The 22,822-nt window shown below is 46.1% G+C and overlaps 1 protein-coding gene across 1 annotated transcript in view; it reads left to right on the top strand.

The window, feature by feature from the left end:
- grxcr1a (glutaredoxin and cysteine rich domain containing 1 a) overlaps positions 1-22,822 on the top strand; it is a 111,174-nt gene that overhangs the window by 75,173 nt on the left and 13,179 nt on the right. Inside the window, exon 3 of the mRNA XM_070863219.1 lies at positions 19,281-19,346. Coding sequence (XP_070719320.1) covers positions 19,281-19,346 — 66 coding nt within the window. The remainder of the gene's footprint in view (positions 1-19,280; positions 19,347-22,822) is intronic.

The following is a 22,822-nucleotide window of genomic DNA, read 5'->3' as shown; positions in this document are numbered from 1 at the left end:
TCGTGGCATACTTTTGCAGTCTGCTGGAACAAGACCTGCTGCCCTGGTGGACACTCGTTACCAGTGGCTGTCAAAGTCACCACCGCCCTCAATGTCTTCACCTCAGGCTCCTTCCAGGGATCTGCAGAAGACATTTGTCGGCCACCCACAAATGCTCCACCCAGGTGACCGATGCCATGTTTGTCAAGGCAGGCACTCATGTACACTTTGTCACTGATGAAGCCAGTCAAACTAAGCAGAAGCCCAGTTTTGTAGCTCTAGCTATCTCCCCACAGGTGCAGAGGCTTTGAGGGTGTCCCAAGCAAGCGCTCTACTCGGAACTCCTACATGGTAAGCGAGTCCCAGGTGGGCAGAGCAAACGTTTCGGCTGCAACTACAAAAAGATCATCATGCATGTGTGTGCCAGATTCCCAGGGAGCTGTCATGGTTCATTCATCCTGCGCCAGTCCACCCTCGCTCAGCTCTTCGCACCTCTGGGCCAGACTTACCGGCTGATTGCTTGGAGACAAGGACTATCCACTGAAGGCATGGCTGATGACACCTTTGAAGTGGCCAAGCAATGAGGTCGAAGCTAGCTACAATCAAAGCCAGATAATGCTGAGATGTGCAATAGAGCAAGCAATCGGGATGCTGAAGATGCACTTCAGACGCCTGGACAGATCTGGAGGAGCCCTTCAATACGCATCAGCCAGGGTCTCCAGAATGATCGCAGTATGATGCACTCTGTACAACATAGCGCTGCAGTGAGGATTGGAACTGCAGGAGGAAGAGGAGGAGAATAGGGAGGAGGAGGATTTCGAGGTGGAGGAGGAGAAGGAGGAGGATTGGGAGGAGGAGGATTTGGGAAAAGGAGGAGGAGGATTGGGAGGAAACATAGAAGCATATAAATTTACAGCGCAGAAGGAGGCCATTTCGGCCCATCGTGTCCACGACGGCCGCACGGCCCTTGGTCAGCAGCCCTGAAGGTTACATATAAACCTATGAACAATGACGGAACTGCAAAGAGTACTCAGCCCAACCAGTCTGCCTCACACAACTGTAACACCCCTTATACTGAAACATTCTACACTCCACCCCAACCAGAGCCATATGATCTCCTGGGAGAGGCAAAAACCAGATAAAAACCCAGGTCAATTTAGGGGGAAAAAAAATCTGGGTAATTCCTCCCCGACCCATCCATAGAAACATCGAAACATAGAAAATAGGTGCAGGAGTAGGCCATTCGGCCCTTCGAGCCTGCACCACCATTCCATAAGATCATGGCTGATCATTCAGCTCAGTACCCCTTTCCTACTTTCTCTCCCTACCCCTTGATCCCTTTAGTCATAACGGCCATATCTAACTCCCTCTTGAATATATTCAATGAACTGGCATCAACAACTTTCTGCGGCAGGGAATTCCACAGGTTAACAACTCGCTGAGTGACAAAATTTCTCCTTATCTCAGTCCTAAATGGCTTACCTCTTATCCTTAAGACTATGTCCCCTGGTTCTGGACTTCCCCAACATCGGGAACATTCTTCCTGCATCTAACCTGTCCAGTCCCGTCAGAATTTTATATGTTTCTATGAGATCCCCTTTCATCCTTCTAAACTCCAGTGAATACAGGCCCAGTCGATCCAGTCTCTCCTCATATGTCAGTCCGGCCATCCCGGGAATCAGTCTGGTGAACCTTCGCTGCACTCCCTCAATAGTAAGAACATCCTTCCTCAGATTAGGAGATCAAAACTGAACACAATATTCCAGGTGAGGCCTCACCAAGGCCCTGTACAACTGCAGTAAGACCTCCCTGCTCCTATACTCAAATCCCCGAGCTATGAAGGCCAACATACCATTTGCCTTCTTCACCGCCTGCTGTACCTGCATGCCAACTTTCAATGACTGATGTACCATGACACCCAGGTCTTATTGCACCTCCCCTTTTCCTAATCTGCCGCCATTCAGATAATATTTTGCCTTTGTGTTTTTGCCACCAAAGTGGATAACCTCACATTTATCCACATTATACTGTATCTGCCATGCGTTTGCCCACTCACCTAACCTGTCCAAGTCTCCTTGCATTCTTTTAGCATCCTCCTCACAGCTCACAACGCCACCCAGCTTAGTGTCATCTGCAAACTTAGAGATATTGCACTCAATTCCCTCATTCAAATCATTAATGTAGGATTGAGAAATCCAGGCAATCGAAACGAGTCCAGGAGATCACCCTGCCCATATTCAATTCCCTGCAGTACTTACCATCGTATCTGCATCGGCTAACAAAAGGTCATCTAGTCTAATCCCAATTTCCAGCTCTAGGTCCATAACCCTGCAGGTTACGACACTTTTAACTGCCCATCCAAATATCCCTTAAAACTGGTGAGGGTTTCTGCATGCACCACTCTTCCAGGCATCGAGTTCCAGATCCCCATAACCCTCTGCGTAAAGAACCCCCTCAAATCCCCTCTAAACATTCCACCACCTTAAAACTATGCCCCCTTGTAACAGACCCCTACACCAATGGAAATAGGCCCTTACTATCCACTATGTCCAGGCCCCTCAATATTTTGTACACCTCAATGAGTCTCCTCTCAACCTCCTCTGTTCCAATGAGAACAAACCTAGCCTATCCAATCTGTCCTCATAACTAAGATTCTCCATTCCAGGCAGCATCCTAGTAAATCTCCTCTGCAGCCTCTCTCGTGCAATCACGTCCTTTCTATAATACAGCGACCAGAACTGCATGCAGTACTCCAGCTGTGGCCTAACCAAAGTATTATACAATTTAAGCATAATCTCCCTGCTCTTATATTCTATGTCTCGGCCAATAAAGGCAAGTATTCCATATGCCTTTTTAACCATCTTATCTGCCTGGCCTGCTACTTTCAGTGATCTGTGGACAAGCACTCCAAGGTCCCTTTGTTTATCTACACTATTAAGTGGCCTACCGCTTAATGTGTATACTCTTTCCTTATTAGCTCTTCCAAAGTGCATCACCTCACACTTCTGAATTAAATTCCATTTGCTATTGCTCTGCCCACCTGACTAGTCGATTGATATCCTCCTGCAGCCCATGACTTTCTTCTTCATTATCAACCACACAGCCAATTTTAGTGTCGTCTGCAAACTTCTTAATCATACTCCCTATATTCAAATCTAAATCATTGCTATATAGCACAAAAAGCAAGGGACCCAGTACTGAGCTCTGCAGTACCCCACTGGAAACATCCTTCCAGTCACAAAAACATCCATTAACCATTACCCTTTGCTTCCTACCTCCAAGCCAAGTTTGGATCCAACTTGCCACTTTGCCCTGGATCCCATGGGCTTTAACCTTCTTGACCAGTCTACCATATGGGACCTTATCAAAAGCTTTGCTAAACTCCATATACACTACATTGTATGCACTACCCTCATTGTCCCTCTTGATTACCTTCTCAAAAAATTCAATGAGGTTAGTCAAACACGATCTTCCCGTAACAAATCCGTGCTGACTGTCCCTAATTAATCCCTGCCTTTCCAAATATAGATTTATCCTGTCTTTCAGGATTTTTTTCCAATAATTTTCCCACCACTGAGGTTAGGCTGACAGGCCTATAATTATTCGGCCTATCCCTTTCTCCCTTCTTAAACAAGGGTACTACATTAGCAGTCCTCCAATCCTCCGGCACCATGCCCAAATCCAAAGAGGACTGAAAAATGATGGTCAAGGCCTCTGCTATTTCCTCTTTTATTCGCTCAACAGCCTGGGATGCATTTCATCTGGGCCTGGGGACTTAGCCACTTTTAAAGCTGCTAACCCCCTTAATACTTCCTCTCTCACTATATTTATTTCATCCAGAATATTACACTCCTCCTCGATAGCAGTATCTGCATTGCCCCTTTCCTTTGTGAAAACAGATGCAAAGTATTCGTCAAGAACCTTACCAACATCTTCCGCCTCCACACAAAGATTAACCTTATGGTCTCTAATAGGTCCTACCCTTTCTTTAGTTACCCTCTTACTCTTAATATATTTGTACAACATCTTAGAGTTTTCCTTAATTTTACTAGCGAAGAATTTCTCGTGCTCTCTCTTAGCTTTCCTAATATCCTTTATAATTTTGCCTCTTAACTTTATATATTCCTCTAAAGATTCTATAGTATTTAGCCATTGGTATATGACATAAGCTTCCGTTTTTTTCTTTATCCTCCCCTGTAATTCCCTAGACATCCAGGGGGCTCTAGAATTATTATTCCCAACCTTTTTCTTTAAGGGCACATGTTTGGCCTGCGCCTTCCGGATCTCCTCCTTGAATGCCTCCCACTATTCCGACATTGATTTACCCACAAGTAGCTGGTTCCAGTCCACTGTGACCAAATAACTCCTTAACTTAGCAGAATTAGCTTTTCCCGTATTCAGGACTTTTATTCCAGGCTTATCCTTGTCCTAATCCATAACCAACTTGAATCTGACTGAATTATGGTCGCTGGCACTCAAGTGCTCTCCCACTAATACCCCTTCAACCTGCCCAGCTTCATTCCCCAAAACTAAATCCAAGACCGCCCCCTCTCGTGTTGGGCTAGCTATATACTGACTAAAAGAGTTCTTTTGAATGCATTGCAAGAATTCCGCACCCTCTATTTCTTTCACACTATATTTGTCCCAATCAATATTTGGATAGTTAAAATCCCCTACTATTACTACCCTATGGTTTTTTGACTTCAATTTGCCTACATATTTGCTCCTCTATCTCTCTCCCACTGTTTGGGGATCTATAATACATGCCCAGCAGTGTGATCGCCCCTTTTTTATTTTTCAATTTGACCCATATGGCCTCATTTGATGATCCCTCTAACATATCATCCTTCTTCACTGCTCTAATAGTTTCTGTAATCAGTACCGTGACACCCCACCCCCTTTTTACCCACCTCTCTATCTTGTCTAAAAATTGTATAACTAGGAATATTGATCAGCCAAACCTGCCCGTCTTTCAGCCATGTTTTTGTAATGGCTATGACATACTCCCAAGTGTCTACCTGTGCTCTTAGCTCATCCGCCTGATTCACTATACTCCTTGCATTAAAGTATATATCATTTAGCACAAGAAGACCTCCTTGCTTACTGCATACTAAGCCCTGTTTCCTCTGTCTAACAGATTCGCTTTCTAGATTCTTGCTATCCAATTTCTGCTTTACTTCCTTCCTTCTTGAATTTGTTCTCAGGTTCCCATCCTCCTGCCAAGCTAGTTTAAACTCTCCCCAACAGCACTAGCAAAACTTCCCGCGAGGATATTGGTCCCAGCGCTGTTGAGATGCAACCCGTATGGTTTGTACAGGTCCCGTCTCCCCCAGAAGCGGTCCCAATGCCTCAAGAGTTTAAAGCCCTCCCTCCTGCACCAATTTTCCAGCCACGTGTTCATCCTCTCTATGCTTCTATTCTTGTACTCATTAGCATGTGGCACCGGGAGTAACCCGGGGATTACTACCTTTGAGGTCCTACCCTTTAATTTTCTTCATAGCTCCCTGAATTCTGCCTGTAGGACCTCATCCCCATTTTTACCTATGTCATTGGTACCGATATGGACCACGACCTCTAGCTGTTTACCCTCCCCCCCCCCAGAATGTCCTGCATCCGCTCTGTGACATCTTTGACCCTGGCACCAGGGAGCACAACACCATTTGGGAGTCACTTCTACGGCCGCCTGCCTGTTCCCCTAACTATAGAATCCCCTATCACTCGAGCTCTTTTATTCTTCGTCCCTCCCCCCTGTGTAGTTGAGCCACCCATGGTGCCTTGGAATTGGCTCTGGCTGCACTCCCCAGAGGGACCATCGTCCTTACCGATACTCAAAAGTGAATATCGGTTTGAAAGCGAGATGGACTTACGGGGGTCTCCTGCACTGCCTGACAATCATTCTTGCTACATCTGGGGGTCACTCACTTCCCTTCTACGTGCACACTTTTAAGCTACTGGGTGACCACCTCCTGAAACGTGCTATCCACATAGCTCAGCCTCGCGGATGCACCGTATTGACTTCACCCGCTGCTCCAGCTCCAAAACGCGGAGCTCGAGTAGTTGAAGCTGGAGACACCTCCTGCACACACAGTTGTCTAGGCTGCACGAAGCGTCCAAGACTTCCCACATGCCGCAGGATGTGCATTCTATGGGACTGAGCCGTCCTGCCATCCCTCTAGTTATACTTAGATAGTTTAAAATCTAATTAAAAAGAAATAGAGAAAAGAGAGGTACTTACCAACTCACCTGACCGACCTCTGTGGCCTCCTGAACTCACCAACCTCTGTGGCTTCCTGAACTCTTGGACTCCTGACCTCCCGAACTCACTGACCTCTGTGGCCTCCTGAACTCACTGAACTTACCTTATGATGATAGATTGAGTAGACTGGGTCTTTACTCGTTGGAGTTCAGAAGGATGAGGGGTGATCTTATCGAAACATTTAAAATAATGAAAGGGATAGACAAGATAGAGGCAGAGAGGTTGTTTCCACTGGTCGGGGAGACTAGAACTAGGGGGCACAGCCTCAAAATACGGGGGAGCCAATTTAAAACTGAGTTGAGAAGGAATTTCTTCTCCCAGAGGGTTGTGAATCCGTGGAATTCTCTGCCCAAGGGAGCAGTTGAGGCTAGCTCATTGAATGTATTCAAATCACAGATAGATAGATTTTTAACCAATAAGGGAATTAAGGGTTATGGGGAGCGGGCAGGTAAGTGGAGCTGAGTCCACGGCCAGATCAGCCATGATCTTGTTGAGTGACGGAGCAGGCTCGAGGGGCTAGATGGCCTACCCCTGTTCCTAATTCCTATGTTCTTATGTTATGTTCTTATGTTCTTATGTTCTTATGTTCTTATGTTCTTATGTTCTTATGTTCTTATGTTCTTATGTTCTTATGTTCTTATGTTCTTATGTTCTTATGTTCTTATGACCTCTGTGGCCTCCCGAACTCACCGACCTCTGCGACCTCCCGAACTTCCGACCTTCCAAACTCGGACTCTCCCACTCCCGGACTCTACCGAACTCGGACTCTCCCGCTCTCGGACTCTCCCAAAACTTGGACTCTCCAGGCAGAGGATTTGGGAAGAGGAGGATTGGGAGGAGGACAAGGAGGAGGAAGAGGATTGGGAGGAGGACACTGAGGAGGAGGAGGAGGAGGAGGATTGGGAGGAGAATGAGGAGGAGGAGGATGATGACCAACAGTGGCACACATTGCTGCCCGTGAGGCCTGGGATGGCAGGATTTACTTAAATTGCATCGGCGTTCCAATATGGCACCCAGATGCTGAACTAACTTACCCTTCCCACCACCATTACAAAGCAGTCGTAAATTGACCGAAGCATACACCCACTGCTCGAGGTTAAGTAATATCTTACCATTCACTCCAACTAACAAGGCCAGTTGCCAGGCAGCAGGCAAAATTGGACAAGATGGGAAAGTGATGCAAAGCAATAATTTTATGTAGCTTAAAATGTTAACAGAAACTTAACTATCTGACATTTTATAACACTGCCATGTGCACATCCTTGTGCATCTACAATTGTGTCATATTTCTCTTTGTACAACTCCTATGCCATGCAACTCCTGTGGCTTCAGCAGAGGTAGCAGCAGGCTGCTCATTTCCCTACTTTTGGCAGATGTCTTCTGAATTTTGAAGCCCGCCAAAGACTGCTCCTCTTGCAACTATGCAGAGGCAGACTCGGCCATCGTGAGATGAGGCAGTATGTGGGGCTATGCCTGAGTGGGAGACAACAGGGGAGAAGTGGGAGCGCTTTGATCAGAGTCCTGACTTCCATGTCTCCTCTCACCATCATCACTCTCATGGTCCACCCATACTTCCCTGCTAGCAAGTTGCTGGAGAGCACCTTGCTGTACATCAGTGGGGTGATGAACAGCCAAGTCTAGGTTTCTAGCCATCCTTGATATGGCTGCACTCAGAGTCTGCAAGCTGTTGATCACAGCAAGCATGCACTCATTCGACTGGTGCATTTGATGCTCCATGTAGGTGAACACCCTTTCTATCGATGAATACATCATAACCATGGTCTGCAACATCATGCTGGTCATGCTGGATATGGACTCCTCCATTCTCCGTGCAAGCGAGCACATCACAGCTGGAAAAGCTGCCAGAGCCTCCCACATTTTCTGTTGCTCCTCAAGAATCATCCGCTTTGTCGATGGCCACCAAGGTTCAGCACCTTCATCCAGCTGAGCACTGCTTGGATCATCCTGCATCCTCCGACGAGGACTCTCCACTGCAGTCCCTGCCTCCACCATCTGCTCCTGCTCATATGTGATGTGTGAGACACCAGGTGACAACATTTCTTTCTGACTTAATGGACCCACCAACGTGAGTGTATCTGCACTGGTACTTGGTGTGCATGGGTCATGTGACGGTGCATCCTTAGAGTCCACGACCTCCTTTGAGGAGTCGTCTGTCCCCGATGGCTGGACAGTGGGGGGGATACTTGATGGATCTGTGGAAGAGTGAAGAGATGAATTAGAACTGTTATAATAAGAATGCTTTAAGTTACCATTATGCACGTGATCATATTCCACTGGCTGCTGACATAAGAAAATAAGAAATAGGAGCAGGAGTAGGCCATTTGGCCTGTCGAGCCTACTCCGCCATTCAATAAGATCATGGCTGATCTGATCTGATCTTGGCTTCAACTACACTTCCCTGCCCGCTCCCCATAACCCTTGACTCCCTTATCATTCAAAAATCTGTCTATCTCCACCTTAAATATATTCAATGACCCAGCCTCCACAGCTCTCTGGGATAGAGAATTCCAAAGATTGATGACCCTCTGAGAGAAGAAATTCCTCCACATTTCCGGTTTAAATGGGTGACACCTTATTCTGAGAATATCCCCCTCATTCTAGATTCCCCTACGAGAGGAAACATCCCCTTTGCGTCTACCCTGTCAAGCCCCTTCAGAATCTTATATGTTTCAATAAGATCACCTCTCAGTCTGCTAAACTCCAATGAGTATAGGCCCAAACTGCTCAACCTTTCTTCATATGATAACCCTTTCATCTCAGGAAGCAACCTTGTGAACCTTCTTTGAACTGCCTCCAAAGCAAGTATGTCCCTCCTTAAATAAGCGGACTGTACTTACTGTATGCAGTACTCCAGGTGTGGTCTCACCAATGCTCTGTACAGTTGTAGCAGGACTTCCTTACTTTCATACTTCATTTCCCCCTTTGCAATAAAGGCCAACATTCCATTTACTTTCTTAATTACTTGCTGTACCTGCATGCTAACTTTTTGAGTTTCATGTACAAGGACCCCCAGGTCCCTCTGTACCGCAGCATTTAGTAATCTCTCCCCATTTAAATAATAATTTGCTTTTTTATTTTTCTTACCAAAGTGGATAATCTTACATTTTCCCACATTACACTATATCTGCCAAATATTTGCCCACTCACCTATCTATATCCCTTTGCAGATTATTTGCATCTTCCTCACAACTTGCTTTCTCACCTATCTTTGTATCATCAGCAAATTTGGCTACAATACGCTCGGTCCCTTCATCCAAGTCATTAATATAGATTGTAAATAGTTGAGGCCCCAGCAGTGACCCCTGTGGTAACCCATTAGTTACAATTTGCCAACCGGAAAATGACCCATTTATCCCGACTGTTTTCTGTTAGTTAGCCAATCTTCTATCCATGCTAATATATTACCCCAACCCCATGAGCTCTTTTCTTGTGCAGTAACCTTTTATGTGCCACGTTATCGAATGCCTTCTGGAAATCCAAACACACCACATCCACTGGTTCCCCTTTATCCACCCTGCTCATTACATCCTCAAAGAACACCAGCAAATTTGTCAAACATAAGTTCCCTTTCATAAAACCATGCTGACTCTTATTCACTGTATTATGCTTTTCCAAATGTCTCACTACGACTTCCTTAATAATGGACTCCAGCATTTTCCCAATGACAAATGTTAGGCTAACTAGTCTATAGTTTCCTGCTTTCTGTCTCCCTCATTTCTTAAATAGGGTTGTTACATTTGCAGTTTTCCAATCGGCTGGGACCGCTCCAGAATCCAGGGAATTTTGGTAGATTACAACCAATGCATCCACTATCTCTGCAGTCACTTCTTTTAAGACCCTAGGATGCAGGCCTTCAAATCCAGGGGACTTGTCCACCATTAGTCCAATTAGTTTGCCTAGTACTTTTTCTCTAGTGATAGTGATTGTTTTAATTTCTCATCTCACAATAGCCCCTTAATTATCAATTACTGGAATGCTTTTAGTGTAGTCTACCATGAAGACCGATACAAAAGTCTCTGCCATTTCTCTGTTTCCCATTATTAATCCCCAGTCTCGTCCTCTAATGGAACAATGTTTACTTTAGCTACTCTCTCCCTTTTTATATACCTGTAGAAGCTCTTGCTGTCTGTTTTTATATTTCTTGCTAGTTTACTCTCATAAACTATCTTCTCTTTCTATTCTTTTTTTAGTCAGTGACATCAAGTAACGATGAGTGACTGTTGTATGCCATGTGGCTGTACAATATTTACTTCTGTCACCCAATAGCTGGGAGGTGCCCTCTCTCCATCTCCCACCAACAGCAGCTCCGCAACTCTGCTTATCTCCAGCGCCTCCTCCTCTGTTGAAGTCAGCGGTGTCATCACTGGAGGGTCAGCATCGGTTTGCTGCCTCTCATGTGTGTTCTGTGCTCTCTTCTTCTGCAAGGCAGGAAACCAGAGGCCTTTGAGTGAGATTCAACAACAACAACTTGTATTTATATATCACCTTAAACAGAGTAAAACATCCCAAGGCAGTTCACAGGAGTGTTATAAGACAAGAATTTGACCTGAGCCACATAAGAGGAAATTAGGGCAGAAGAGGTAGGTTTTAATGAGCATCTTAAAGGAGGAAAGAGAGGTGCAGAAGTTTAGGAAGGGAATTCCAGAGCTTGAAGCAGCTGAAGGCACTGCCACCGATGGTTGAGTGATTTAAATCAGGGATGCTGAAAGTGCAGAATTTGAGGAGGGCAGATATCTCGGGGCGGGGTGGGGGGGGAAGGGAAGGAGAGGTGATGTGGGGCTGGAGGAGATTACAGGGTGAGGCCATGGAGGGTTTTGAAAACAAGGATGAGAATTTTAAAATCGAGGCATTGCTTAACTGGGAGCTAATGTAGGTCAGCGAGCACAGGGGTAAACAAGAATTGGTGTGAGTTAGGACACAAGCAGCCAAGTATTGGATGACCTCAAGTTTAGATAGGGAAGAGTGTGAGAGGCCAGCCAGGAGTGCGTTGGAATAGTCAAGTCTAGAGGTAACAAAGGCATAGATGAGTGTTTCAGCAGCAGATGTGTTGAGGCAGGGTTGGAGATGGGCAATGCCACGGAGGTGGAAATAGGCGGCCTTAGTTATGTTGCGGATATGTGCTTGGAAGATCATTTCAGGGTCAAATATGAGACCAATGTTGCGAACAGTGTAGTTCAGCCTCAGACAGATGCCAGGAAGAGGGCTGGAGTCGATGGCTAGGGAACAGAGTTTGCGGTGAAGATATTATCAACTTATTTATGCTAAATAGATCTCATATATTGGAATTATTTAGTAAATAGCTTTTACATAATGAAGTTATTTAATGATATTGTTGGAACAGGCGGGAGAGGACGCGGGCAAGGACATAGGGGAGATTAATCAGCATGGCGATCTGGTACCGGTACCACCACACCCTTCCCGAAGACCAGTAGCCAGTGGCAGTTACACGGCCGTCAGCAATTCATTAATGAACGTTTTGCATGAACTATTATTGTTGATATTCAAACGTTCAAATACGGTTACATTTAAACAAAAGTTTCATTTCCGTGGGAAAACAGAATAAACAAACAAATATGCATGAAAATTTGTACTTTGTAAAACTTATGTAAGTAAGAGAGAAGGTACAAAAGTCGTAGAAAAAATTTAAGAAACCAAATTTTTTTTAAGAACTAATGAACAACACCCTCCCTCCAACCCTGCACCCCCTGCACCAACCCGCCCTTCCCTAAAAATCCCCAAAATGTTAGAAGAAGAAGAAATTGAACATTTTAAAGAACAAGTGGCCATTTAAATAATGATAACAAGTGACCATTTAAGTCATGCTAACAAGTGACCATTTCAGTGATGATAACAAGTGACCATTTAAGTCATGCTAACAAGTGACCATTTCAGTGATGATAACAAGTGACCATTTAAGTCATGCTAACAAGTGACCATTTCAGTGATGATAACAAGTGACCATTTCAGTCATGACAACAAGTGACCATTTCAGTCATGACAACAAGTGACCATTTCAGAAAGAATGGAAAGTGAACAGTTAAGAAATGATAACAAGTGAACATGTAACTATTGAATACAGGTGGCCAATTTAGTAACAATAACAAGAGAATAATAAAGTGATAATAACAAGTGAACATTTTAAAACAAGTGAACAATAGAGAAGCACTCCCCCCTCCCTACCTGCGGCCACGTTTCCCTCCATATCCTGTCCCACCCCGTGTTCGCACCCCACCCACCCATTTTGGTCTGCGCAGACTGACACCAAGATATCGTGCAGAGTGGGACGGCAAGACTTCCTGCCGTGGTGGAGGTAACGGAGCAGAAGCAGAAGCCTCAGGCTCTACTTCCGAGTCAGGAGGAACTGTGCCCTCCGCACTCACTTGTGTGCTTGGGTTCTCGCTGCGAACGGACACGACACCTTGGGGTGCAGCGCCGTATCCAGCCAGCAATGCGTGCTGTAGGGCATTTGTTGCGGCTGTCTGCTCCCTGATCGCCTCCAACATCTCCTGAACAGTCTGTGACTGCTCAGAAGACCAACTGGGCTTGGCGTCACCACCTGCACACCGCTTGGTCCCGGAGCCTCATCTGTTTCAAAAGAGATGGCCGCAGGTTGTTCCCCTCCCACAAAAAAATCTCCTGTTCTTCTTCTTCCTCCTCCTCCTCCTCCTCCTCCTCCTCCTGCTCTCGCACAGATGTCTGGGAGTCTGCAGTGGCTCCTCCTCTGGCTCTTCCTCCTGGGAGTGTCCCGATTGGTCAGTGGACGTATCCGTTGACATCATCAGTACTTGTTGACCTTTGAAAGACAAATGGAAGTTATAAACAACGTTTCTTACTACTAGGGGGATCAAGGGGTATGGCGAGAAAGCAGGAATGGGGTACTGAAGTTGCATGTTCAGCCATGAACTCATTGAATGGCGGTGCAGGCTAGAAGGGCCAAATGGCCTACTCCTGCACCTATTTTCTATGTTTCTATGTTTAACAATGCAAATCGATTCATCTCAATTAAGAACTCAAAACATTACCATTAGCCCATATGCACAAGCGGTTACCAGGCCTAACATGACCTCATTTGAAGATCAATAGTACATCTCAATAGTATAACTCAATTATATATCAAATTAAAGTATCATTGCACAGGATTACCCGCGTAACAAATATTTACTTTTGATTCACACATTGTACAATGCACAGTTCTCATTACTCACGTGACTCTAGGGTGGGTTCTGCCACACCACGGGTTGTGACCGAACAGCTTTCCGGCCCCACCAAGGTCACTGCAAGCTCCTCGTAGGCATTGAGCAATTGCAGCATGGCACAGCCCCCACCCGTCCTGCGTTGCTCCTGTTGGTTGATGGAAATCTTCTTCTGTAATAGATAAGGTAACATTGCACGGCATAAGCAATAAACATTTGGCAATAAACATTTAGGACTGACAGATTTATAAGTTCAATTTCAAGTTTGCAATATATTGCATAGGAAGATATTTCATGCTTTAACATTCAAATTTACGTTGGGTGCATAAATGTAATCATAATTTAATCCTAATTTAGTGACTTAGTCATGCTTAAAGATTACAATATAACATTGCAGATTCTAATTAGATTTTCCATACAACATTAAATAATAAATATGGATGATTTCAAATTTAAAGTTCAACTCACTCTTGCAGCTGCCAGTAGACTGTTCCATCTTTTCCGGCACTGGTCCGGTGTCTGGTCTTCATTTGATGCCGACGTGATCATGTCGGCAATCTCTGTCCAAACCCTCCGATATGCACGGGGTGGCGGTTTCCCATGCCCACCCCATGTCAGATCCTCCCACCTCGCGCTTACACTATTCACTCGGGCCTCATTTGCCTCTTCGCTGAAGGGTTTGGCCCTTCTCTTTCCTGCAGCTCCCTCCATTCATTAAATTTATCTGTTTTTTCAGTAGCTTAAGATAACCTGCTTTCTTTCTCCTCTCTCTCTCTCTCTCCCAGACCCACACAGAGCTTCTGAGCATGTGTGAAGACCCTTGACCTCTCAAAACGCGGGAAGGAGCATCAACCTGAAAAAAAAATCAACCGGAACATGCGCAGCTCGGGAAGCTTTTTTTTTCATTCACTTCTGTTTTCTTTGGGCGATCATGAGATTTGTTCCATTTTCGCACATTTGACATTGCTGGGCTAAGGCCGAGTGGAAAATCGAAAAAAAAAAAATGGGTCTTGAGCCGGCGATCAGCACGGGCGATACGTCCCGCATCGCTGGAACAAGGTTCATTTTTTCCGGTCTTAGCCACCAAATGAAAAGTCTAGCCCAATAATGACTTTGATCTTCCCACTATTTAATTAGAGAACTGTTCTGCTCATGCAATACTGGATGTCGGGCAAGCAGTTTGACAATTTTGAGACCATGGAGGGGTTGAGAGAAGTGGTAATGAAGTAGAGCTGGGTGTCATCAGTGTACATGTGGAAACTGACGCCGTGTTTTTGGATGATGTCGCCAAGGGGCAGCATGTAGATGAAAAATAGGAGGGAGACAAGGATAGATCCCTGGGGGACACCAGAGGTAACGATGTGGGGATGGGAAGAGAAGCCATTGCATGTGATTTTCTGGCTATGATTAGATAGATCGGAATGGAACCAGGCAAATGCAGTCCCACCCAGCTGGACGACGGTGGAGAGGCTTTGGAGGAGGATGGAGTGGTCAACCATATCAAAGGCTGCACAGGTCGAGAAGGACGAGGAGGAATAGTTTACCTTTGTCACCGTCACAAAGAAAGTCAAGCCATCCATGACATCATCAGACCTGCTCCAGTTAAATGGTTGGGAAACCCGGAAGTCTGATTCAATTGCAGTGACTTCATTAAACGCCTCTCCAACTTCTGGGTTCATGACGCGATACACGGTTCCCCTGCTGCCATCCACACGCAAAGGTAAAAAGGGGGGAGAGGGTGGGAGGCTGGTTGGGGTGGTGGTGTCAATTTAAATATTAGAATGAGGCTGGTAGCCTCTTTTTATCCTCTCCAGTTTGAACTTAACTGCATGTGGACAAGTTTCACACAATTCGTGAAACCCATCAGTTAAACCGAGACGGGGACTGCTGGATCCAGGAGGTAAGTGACTTTATACCTACCTCCTGGATACAGGGTTCCTAACTAATCCACCCCCCATGACCAGAGAGTCACTCACGAGGCCTCTGATCTCCTTCTCAGGCCTTCGATCCCCGTCATGTGGCCTCCCGCCCAACCCCCCACCCACCCTATTGATGATGCTGAGGCCGGCCACAATCCTCCGGTGGCTGGTCCCAATCCTCTCTCCCCTTCTGCCGATGCCCCAACCGATCCCGCCCCTTCCTCCCTTACTGTCGACACCCCGATCCTCCACACCCCCCCAATCCCCAGCCGGCCATGCCTCCCACCCCCTCCTGCCGATCCTCCGAGCCCCCCTCGATCCCTGAGCCCCAACCGAGCCCCTGCTGATCCTCCGAGCGACCGATCCAGCCCGCAATCCCTACCCTGGACTGACCCCTCGCTCCCTCTCTGCATCTGCAGGCCTACCTGCCCGCAGCCAGACAGCCTCTCAATCTGGCTGGCTGCAGGTGGAAAACTGAGGTCTCACAAGCCCCAGCTGTTAAAGGCAGGGCCTGCGGGAAACACATTCTCCTGGGTTTCCCGACCACTTCGGAGCCCACCGACCCCAACACGCCTATCTGGAGAAATTTCTGGCCAATGTCATTGGTCTTCCCAATATTTAGTTGGAGGAAATTTCCGCTCATCCAATACTGAATGTTGGACACGAAGTTTGACAACTTTGGAGACAGTGGAGGGTTCGAGTAAGATGGTGGTGACGAAAAGCTGGGTGTCGTCAGCTTACATGTGGAAAATGACTCTGTGTTTTCACCGAGGGGCAACATGTAGATGAGAAATAGAGGGGGCTAAGGATAAATTCTTGGAGCACACCAGAGGTGACGGTGTGGGAGTCGGAAGAGAAGCCATTGCAGGTAATAACCTGGCTACAACTGGATAGATAAGAATGGAGCAAGGAGAGAATAATGTATGTAAGCCTAATTTATGTAATCTCATAGTCTAACCCATGGGCCCCTGGTGACATTCTGGTGAATCTGCAGTACACCCCTTCCAAGGTCAATATATCTTTTCGAAGGTGCTGTGTCCAGAACTGCACACAGCGCTCCAGATGTGGTCAAACCAGAGCTTTGCATAGATGTCGCAAAACTTCCTCCCCTTTTTATTCTAGCCCTCGAGTTATAAAAGCTAACATTCTATTAGGCTTTTTGATTATTTTTTGTACCTTACGATCAATGTTTCCCCGAAGGTGCGCGGGCACGCTGCCACGCATCAATCGGGAGATCCCGCGCAGTTTTAAAATTACATTAGAAGAAAAAGGCAAGTCAAGGGTAATGTGGGTGTTTTATAAACAGATGCAGGTAATATTCCAAATGAAAATAAGGAAATGAGAGGTTCAAAGTGCTGTACTATGGAGTGTAGAATGTGCACTGGCTCTCCGATAACTCCCTCACCCAATTAGTTCCTAACACACTTTGGGCTTTGTGAGGAGGCTGTAAGCAGCAGCCAGACTCTTTCACTGTGGGAGGGAAATTCAGAGGAAAATAATTCTGGTCCATTTGCACTTAATTTGCAAAAGCTGTTTACAGCGCAGTTAGAGCCAGCTATAATGAAGCAAGGCAGCAGGAAAGAACAAACTAAAAGACTGATCAAAATGATGTAGGTGGAGGGAATGGGCTTGGCATGTGTAAATGGCATAATTTTGTGCTTTCATTTGTTCTTAAAATATTTTTCAAAAATTGCATATAAAATAATTGACCAAATTATGATTCTCAAACAAGTAAAAATGGCCTTTTGCATTACTGATTACTACAGCTTCCAGCATAGATAAATAATCTTAACTGTACAACTTGCAAGATATCTGAATAAATACAATACAGAAATTCCGATTATTATAATTTCCATCTTGCTCTCTGGCCCTTGCTGCATTAGTTGAGCGCAGGCAGGGCAGGAGTTGCAATGTGACAACTGGCCTCAATATCCGAGAGTTGGAAAGGGAACAAAATGTAGGATTCATAATCCCATCACAATCCACTGATTGCTGCTAGAAACTGCCAAGTGAAGACAGCACCAAATTTGATTGTGATAATCCACAGTCAAACAAAGTGTTGACCTACTTCACCTTGGCTTGTACCAATAGAGTGGGGTAAAGTACCAGCAAAAGTATGGCCTAGAAATTCGAGTAGGCCGGAAAACCCGTCCGCAGGATGGGCGCAGGCAGCACGGATATTTTGCTGCTGCCTGCTCATTTATATCAGCGGAGTGGAGAATCTGTTTGTTCCGGCGCTAAGCTCTGCAAGAGGTCGAAGGTCGAATCAGAAGGCTTGGTGCGGCGTTCTCAGGCAATGTGTTGTGTCAGAGCATTTGGTGATGGCTCTTGGGTTTTGCTATCGAGTCCGCTGATGGCCCTTCTAGGGTTGGAGCATTGTGCATTGTGGCGCATCACTAGACATTTGTTTGTCCATGGCTCCCCTCCTACTTGCACGGACAGATCTCTGAGTCTTGTGTGGGGTCCATCAATGGGTGCCAGACTGCCTGGTACTCCCACCTTCGCTGGCTGCCACAGGTCCGCAGATCTTTCACCCAGATGGTTGCTGTGTGGAGGTTTTTGACCCACCGTGGTGCTGGAGGGGCGAAGGTGATAGGGATGCATCATCATCATGAGGCAGTCCCTCGAGTCGAGGATGACTTGCTTCCACGCCAAAAAGTGCACAGGCGTTTCAATGGAGGACATAATATTTCAGGTCCCGAACTAAATCTTGAAGGGTGGAAGATGCCTATGCGTGGATTTTTTTAACATGTGGTGGCCGTTGCACACCAGCGACCGAGGGATGGGGATGCACCGTCTTGCAGATAGCAGTGACAGTGCACTAGCCTGCAGATCGCACAGGGGATTCACTCCCTGGCAAGTGGCTCATCAAGCACAGGCTCAGATCTACAGGGACTCCTGGAAACACCACATGAAGACGGTGATTAGATGTCCTTAAACCGTTGCATGAGACATCAATGGAAATAAATTTAAAAAAGGAGAACATGAACTCTTGGCCAGGAGTTTACTGGTGTCAATGGTGCAGAAGAGAGTTTTTAACTACAGCAGCCTTTTGAAGAAGTCTTGGTGAGAATATGGAGTCAAGCCTTTTAAAAGAAGACTTCCAAACTTTGCCTATCATTTTATCAGTTCCTAACCTAGAAAACCCCAATGTATAAAATTGAAGTAAATAGAGCTTTGATTTTTTTTCCTGAGATTATTACAATTGTAGTACAGTACAGTTTATTTTAAAAGTACCTCCTATACTGTTTGACTGACCAGGGTGAGATTTGATGTATCTCAGTGGAAGCAGTGTTCACTCCAACAGCTCTCCATAGTTAACAGTTATCCTAGCAGCTGTTTACAGTATGGGTTCTAGCTCACCGCTGCTTTCTCCTGCTTCTCCGTACTGTCAAAGGCAGCACGCATGGTGTACTTTGGAGAGGGCGGTAAGAGGAATGGCGAACTCCAAAATGGATGAGCAATTGACATCATGCTTCTACTAATTGAAATACTTTCCACGAGCGCAGGCAACGGCAGTGCAGGTGACCTGCTGAAAATGGCGGTTGCCGCAGGACCCACCAGAAGTGGGCAGAAGTGAGGTGGCCGCCATTTTTTTTCAACAAAACGGACCTTAATGGCCAGCACTAACACCTCCAATTTCTAGGCATATATCTCAGTGAGAATCATTGCCTTCAGGGGAGGAAGGGAGGGAGGGGCCACAAGGGAAGAATTCTTTGGGAAAAAATGTACACTAAGAATATCTTTATTGTCTTACCAATAATCTAAAACATTAATTTGTCAGTGACTTGATGCATACTATGAAGAAAAGCTACATTAATTTCATTTTTAAATAAATGTTCAATGCTCCTTAATTTTGGTGATTTGATGTGAAGTTTCTCTTAGTACTATTGTGCATTTATTTGCTAACAGGGTGCAGAGAAAATATTGTCAATGAATGAATCAGGGGAGCTGCAAGATCTCTTAACAAAGATTGAGGTAAATATATCTTTAAAACAAAAGTAGCATGCCTTAGATTTAGAAAAAGTTGAGATTTGTTTAAATTGGTTTTGTTTCAGACAGTAACAGGTTCAATGAGTGGTGTGCTCTAATAGTTTATTGCTGGTTTCCTGTCGATTGCTTTTCATTGAATTTGGATGATCTTAAAGCTCACTCTAATGTCAGTTCACCTTTTTATTTTTTTGGCCACATTTATTATACAAACATTATTATCGAACCCTTTCAGTACTGAGTGCTTACTATCTTACTTTTTTGTTGTTATAGGTTTCTTCACCTTTACTGTGGATGCTGATTTGTTGCGTATAATCAAGACTCAGATAGATAGATTTTTGGACACTGGGATATGGGGATTGGGCGGGAAAGTGGAGTTAGAACATAAGAACATAATAGGAGCAGGAGTAGGTCATTTGGCCCCTCGAGCCAGCTCTGCCATTCAATAAGATCATGGCTGATCTGATCATGGACTCAGCTCCACTTACCTGCCCGCTCCCCATAACCTTTTACTCCCTTGTTGAGGTCGAAGATCAGCCATGATCTTATTGAATGGCGGAGCAGGCTCGAGGGGCCATATGGCCTACCCCTGCTCCTAATTCTTACGTTCTTATGTACTCTCAGTGCTTCTAAACCTAATCACCATAAAATATGATATTTATTTGTTTTTCCTTTAACCATCGCATAATTTCAAATATGTTGCAAGCTATAAAAAAAAACAATATTTAAAGGATTCATTTATGTGTTATGATACATAGGTATAATTGGTCACCAGTTTTAGGAAATGCAGACCCTGATATTTATGAGGAGGGTGTGGGGCTGGGTGGAAGCAACCAGGGAATGTGTTGATGCTGGGGATATGGAGGCCCTATCAAATTTACTGGCAGTATCTCATTATAATTATTTTCTTCCGTCTCCTGCCCGGCAGCTGGCCAAATTGAGAAGCTGCTGGTGAGGGAAGCCGGCAACAGAAAGCTGCAGCTGGGGACCCTTGGGGACGGTCCGTGGCATTCAGGATGGGGAAGGCCGGAGATCGGGGCTGGGGGTAGGGGGTTAATATTGAGGTGATAGAGTTTTACACAGAGTTAAAATAAATGTTTTACTGAGATTTTATAAAATGAGCAAAATTAATAGGCTGGATTTTCATGGGGAAGGTGGTTTGGAGGGGGGAAGGGGGCTTTGATATGGGGGGGAAACCCGGGAGAACATGTTCTTGCAGCCTCTGCCGACTTTAACAGCAGAGCCTGACTTGCACCTGAAGCCACGGTTTCCCACCCGCAGCCAGCCAGATGGAAAGTATGATTGGCTGCGGGTGGGTGTGTCTGCAGCACTAGGCTGCACAGAGGAAGGAGGGAGGAATTGGGTGGGGCTGGTGTCGGCCTCCGAAGCATCGGGGATGGGCACTGGGAGCAAGATGGAGGCCTGCGGCTCATTGGGGGGGGCACTGGGAGCAAGATGGGGGCCTGCAGCTCATTGGGGGGGGGGGCATGGTGCGGGTGACGATCGGGGCTTGCGACTCATTGTGGGGGGGCGGTGGGGTGGTGGAGAAGATCGGAGCTTAGGCTCATTGGTGGTGGGGGGCAATGGGGAAGATCGGAGCTTGGGCTCATGGGGGGGAGGTGAGTAGGGAAGCTCGAGGCCTGTGGCTCATTGGCGGAGGGGGGGGGGGAGATCAGGGCCTGTGGCTCATGGGGGGGGAGCAGAAAGATCGGGGTCTGTGGCTCATGGTGCGTGGGGGGAAGATCAGAATTTGGGCTCATTGGAGGGGGGCAATGGGGGAAGTTCTGGGCCTGGGTTCATTGGGGGGGAGGGGCAGTGGTCAGGTAGATCGGGGCCTGGACTCATTGGGGGCAGTGGGGGGGAGAAGAAGATTAGGGCCGGCCACCAGAGAATCTGGTCTGGCCTTAGGCTGATCATGGAGGTGGGGAATTTCCGGGAAGGTGATCAGAGTCCTCATGAGAGAGTCTACGATTGCGGGGGATGGGCTCGACAGGGACCCTAGATCCAGGAGGTAGGTACAATTGCAGTTTCCTCCTGGATGCAGCAATCCTCGCCTTGCTGTAACTGTCGGGTTTTACAAGGGTTGGAATCTTATCAGCCCTGCAAGTGCGAGTTTGGAGGCGGGCCCCCTGACCAAATAGCCGTGATTGACAGCAGGGCGGAAGTCCGCTCTGAACACGCCTCCTTGTGAATTTCCCAAGTGCCGGCTCTGCCTGCGGTTTGCAGATCCAGCACTAAACGATGTGTCACGCAATTGAAATAGTTAAGAATATTATCAGGTCCTATTTTCCACATTTTTTACGAGTTTTCCATCCCTCAGTGATCACGTTAGATATGTGTGTCGGGTTCTCAACAACTCTGTATTGGTTTGATTAGATGACAACTGCAGAAGTGATATAAAAGTTACCATTTCGCACCTGTTTAATTTCCAATCTTAGAAGTTGGAGCCTTCAGGATTTGGAATGCACTTTTCAGCTTTATGGAGGTTTGATGTGTTTGCAGTGAACTCTATATCCAGTGTCACCTCCTTGGAGAAACATCTTTCACCATTGACAGATCAATTTTGTCATGTTAACTTCAGCTGCTATCTATTCCATCAACATTAGTGTCCTTGAACAAATCTTACCTTGGTCCTCAGAATCCCTACAATGTCCAAGCCATTCTTTTCACACTCATCACCATTGTGGAGGGTACCGTTATGTCTCACCATTCACTGTAACTCACTAAGCCACTTCCAAAAATGCACACAAATCTTTCCAAGAAGGCAAAGTGTTGAAAATAAAGATTTTAATGTTTGACAACACATTAGCATAAAATTTACATCAGCATTGGGTGAAAACACCCAAGTGTGTTGTTAGTTGGTATGATTGGACAAGGATGAGGGTGAGTGTGAGGGGTGTCTCTTGAGATGGGGATGTGATAATGTCGATAGAGAGAGAGGAATGGGTGGAGGTGCAAGGTAAGTTGGTGTGAGTAAGAATTTGCAGGAGTAGGGTAGGGAAGGCAGAGTGATGGGGATGTGATGAGAGGCACAGCAGGATGAGGTTGAGTGTGGCTTAGCAGTAACGTTTTGTTATCTACTGAGATCATTGAAAGGTTTGCGCCACTGCAGCCAGGTCTTCCTGACGACATCCCTGTGTGTGCCCTCCTGTGCAATGTGCAACCAGGCTGCATTTTTGTCCTGGGGAGCTCTCTACCACCCATTGGAAGGGATGAGAACCCCCCTGCATGCTGTGACTCCCTCCATAAGTATATGGAGGTTGTCATGGAAGAGTCTGGGTGCAGCCGTACACCTCTGTGCAATGCTTGGCAGTGCTTGCAGAACCTCAATGCACAACGGTCAAAATGAATGTGGCCATGGTCCCTTTAAGAAAACCGGCTGATGACGCGTCATCAAATGACATCATCAGATCCACTTCCTTTTAATTGGTTGGGAACCTCATAGGGCGGACTTAACAAGCCGC

Source organism: Pristiophorus japonicus, chromosome 2, assembly GCF_044704955.1.
Source record: "Pristiophorus japonicus isolate sPriJap1 chromosome 2, sPriJap1.hap1, whole genome shotgun sequence".
NCBI lineage: Eukaryota > Metazoa > Chordata > Chondrichthyes > Pristiophoridae > Pristiophorus > Pristiophorus japonicus.
The sequence above is the reverse complement of the archived record's forward strand: the minus strand, read 5'-3'. Positions and strand labels throughout refer to the sequence as shown.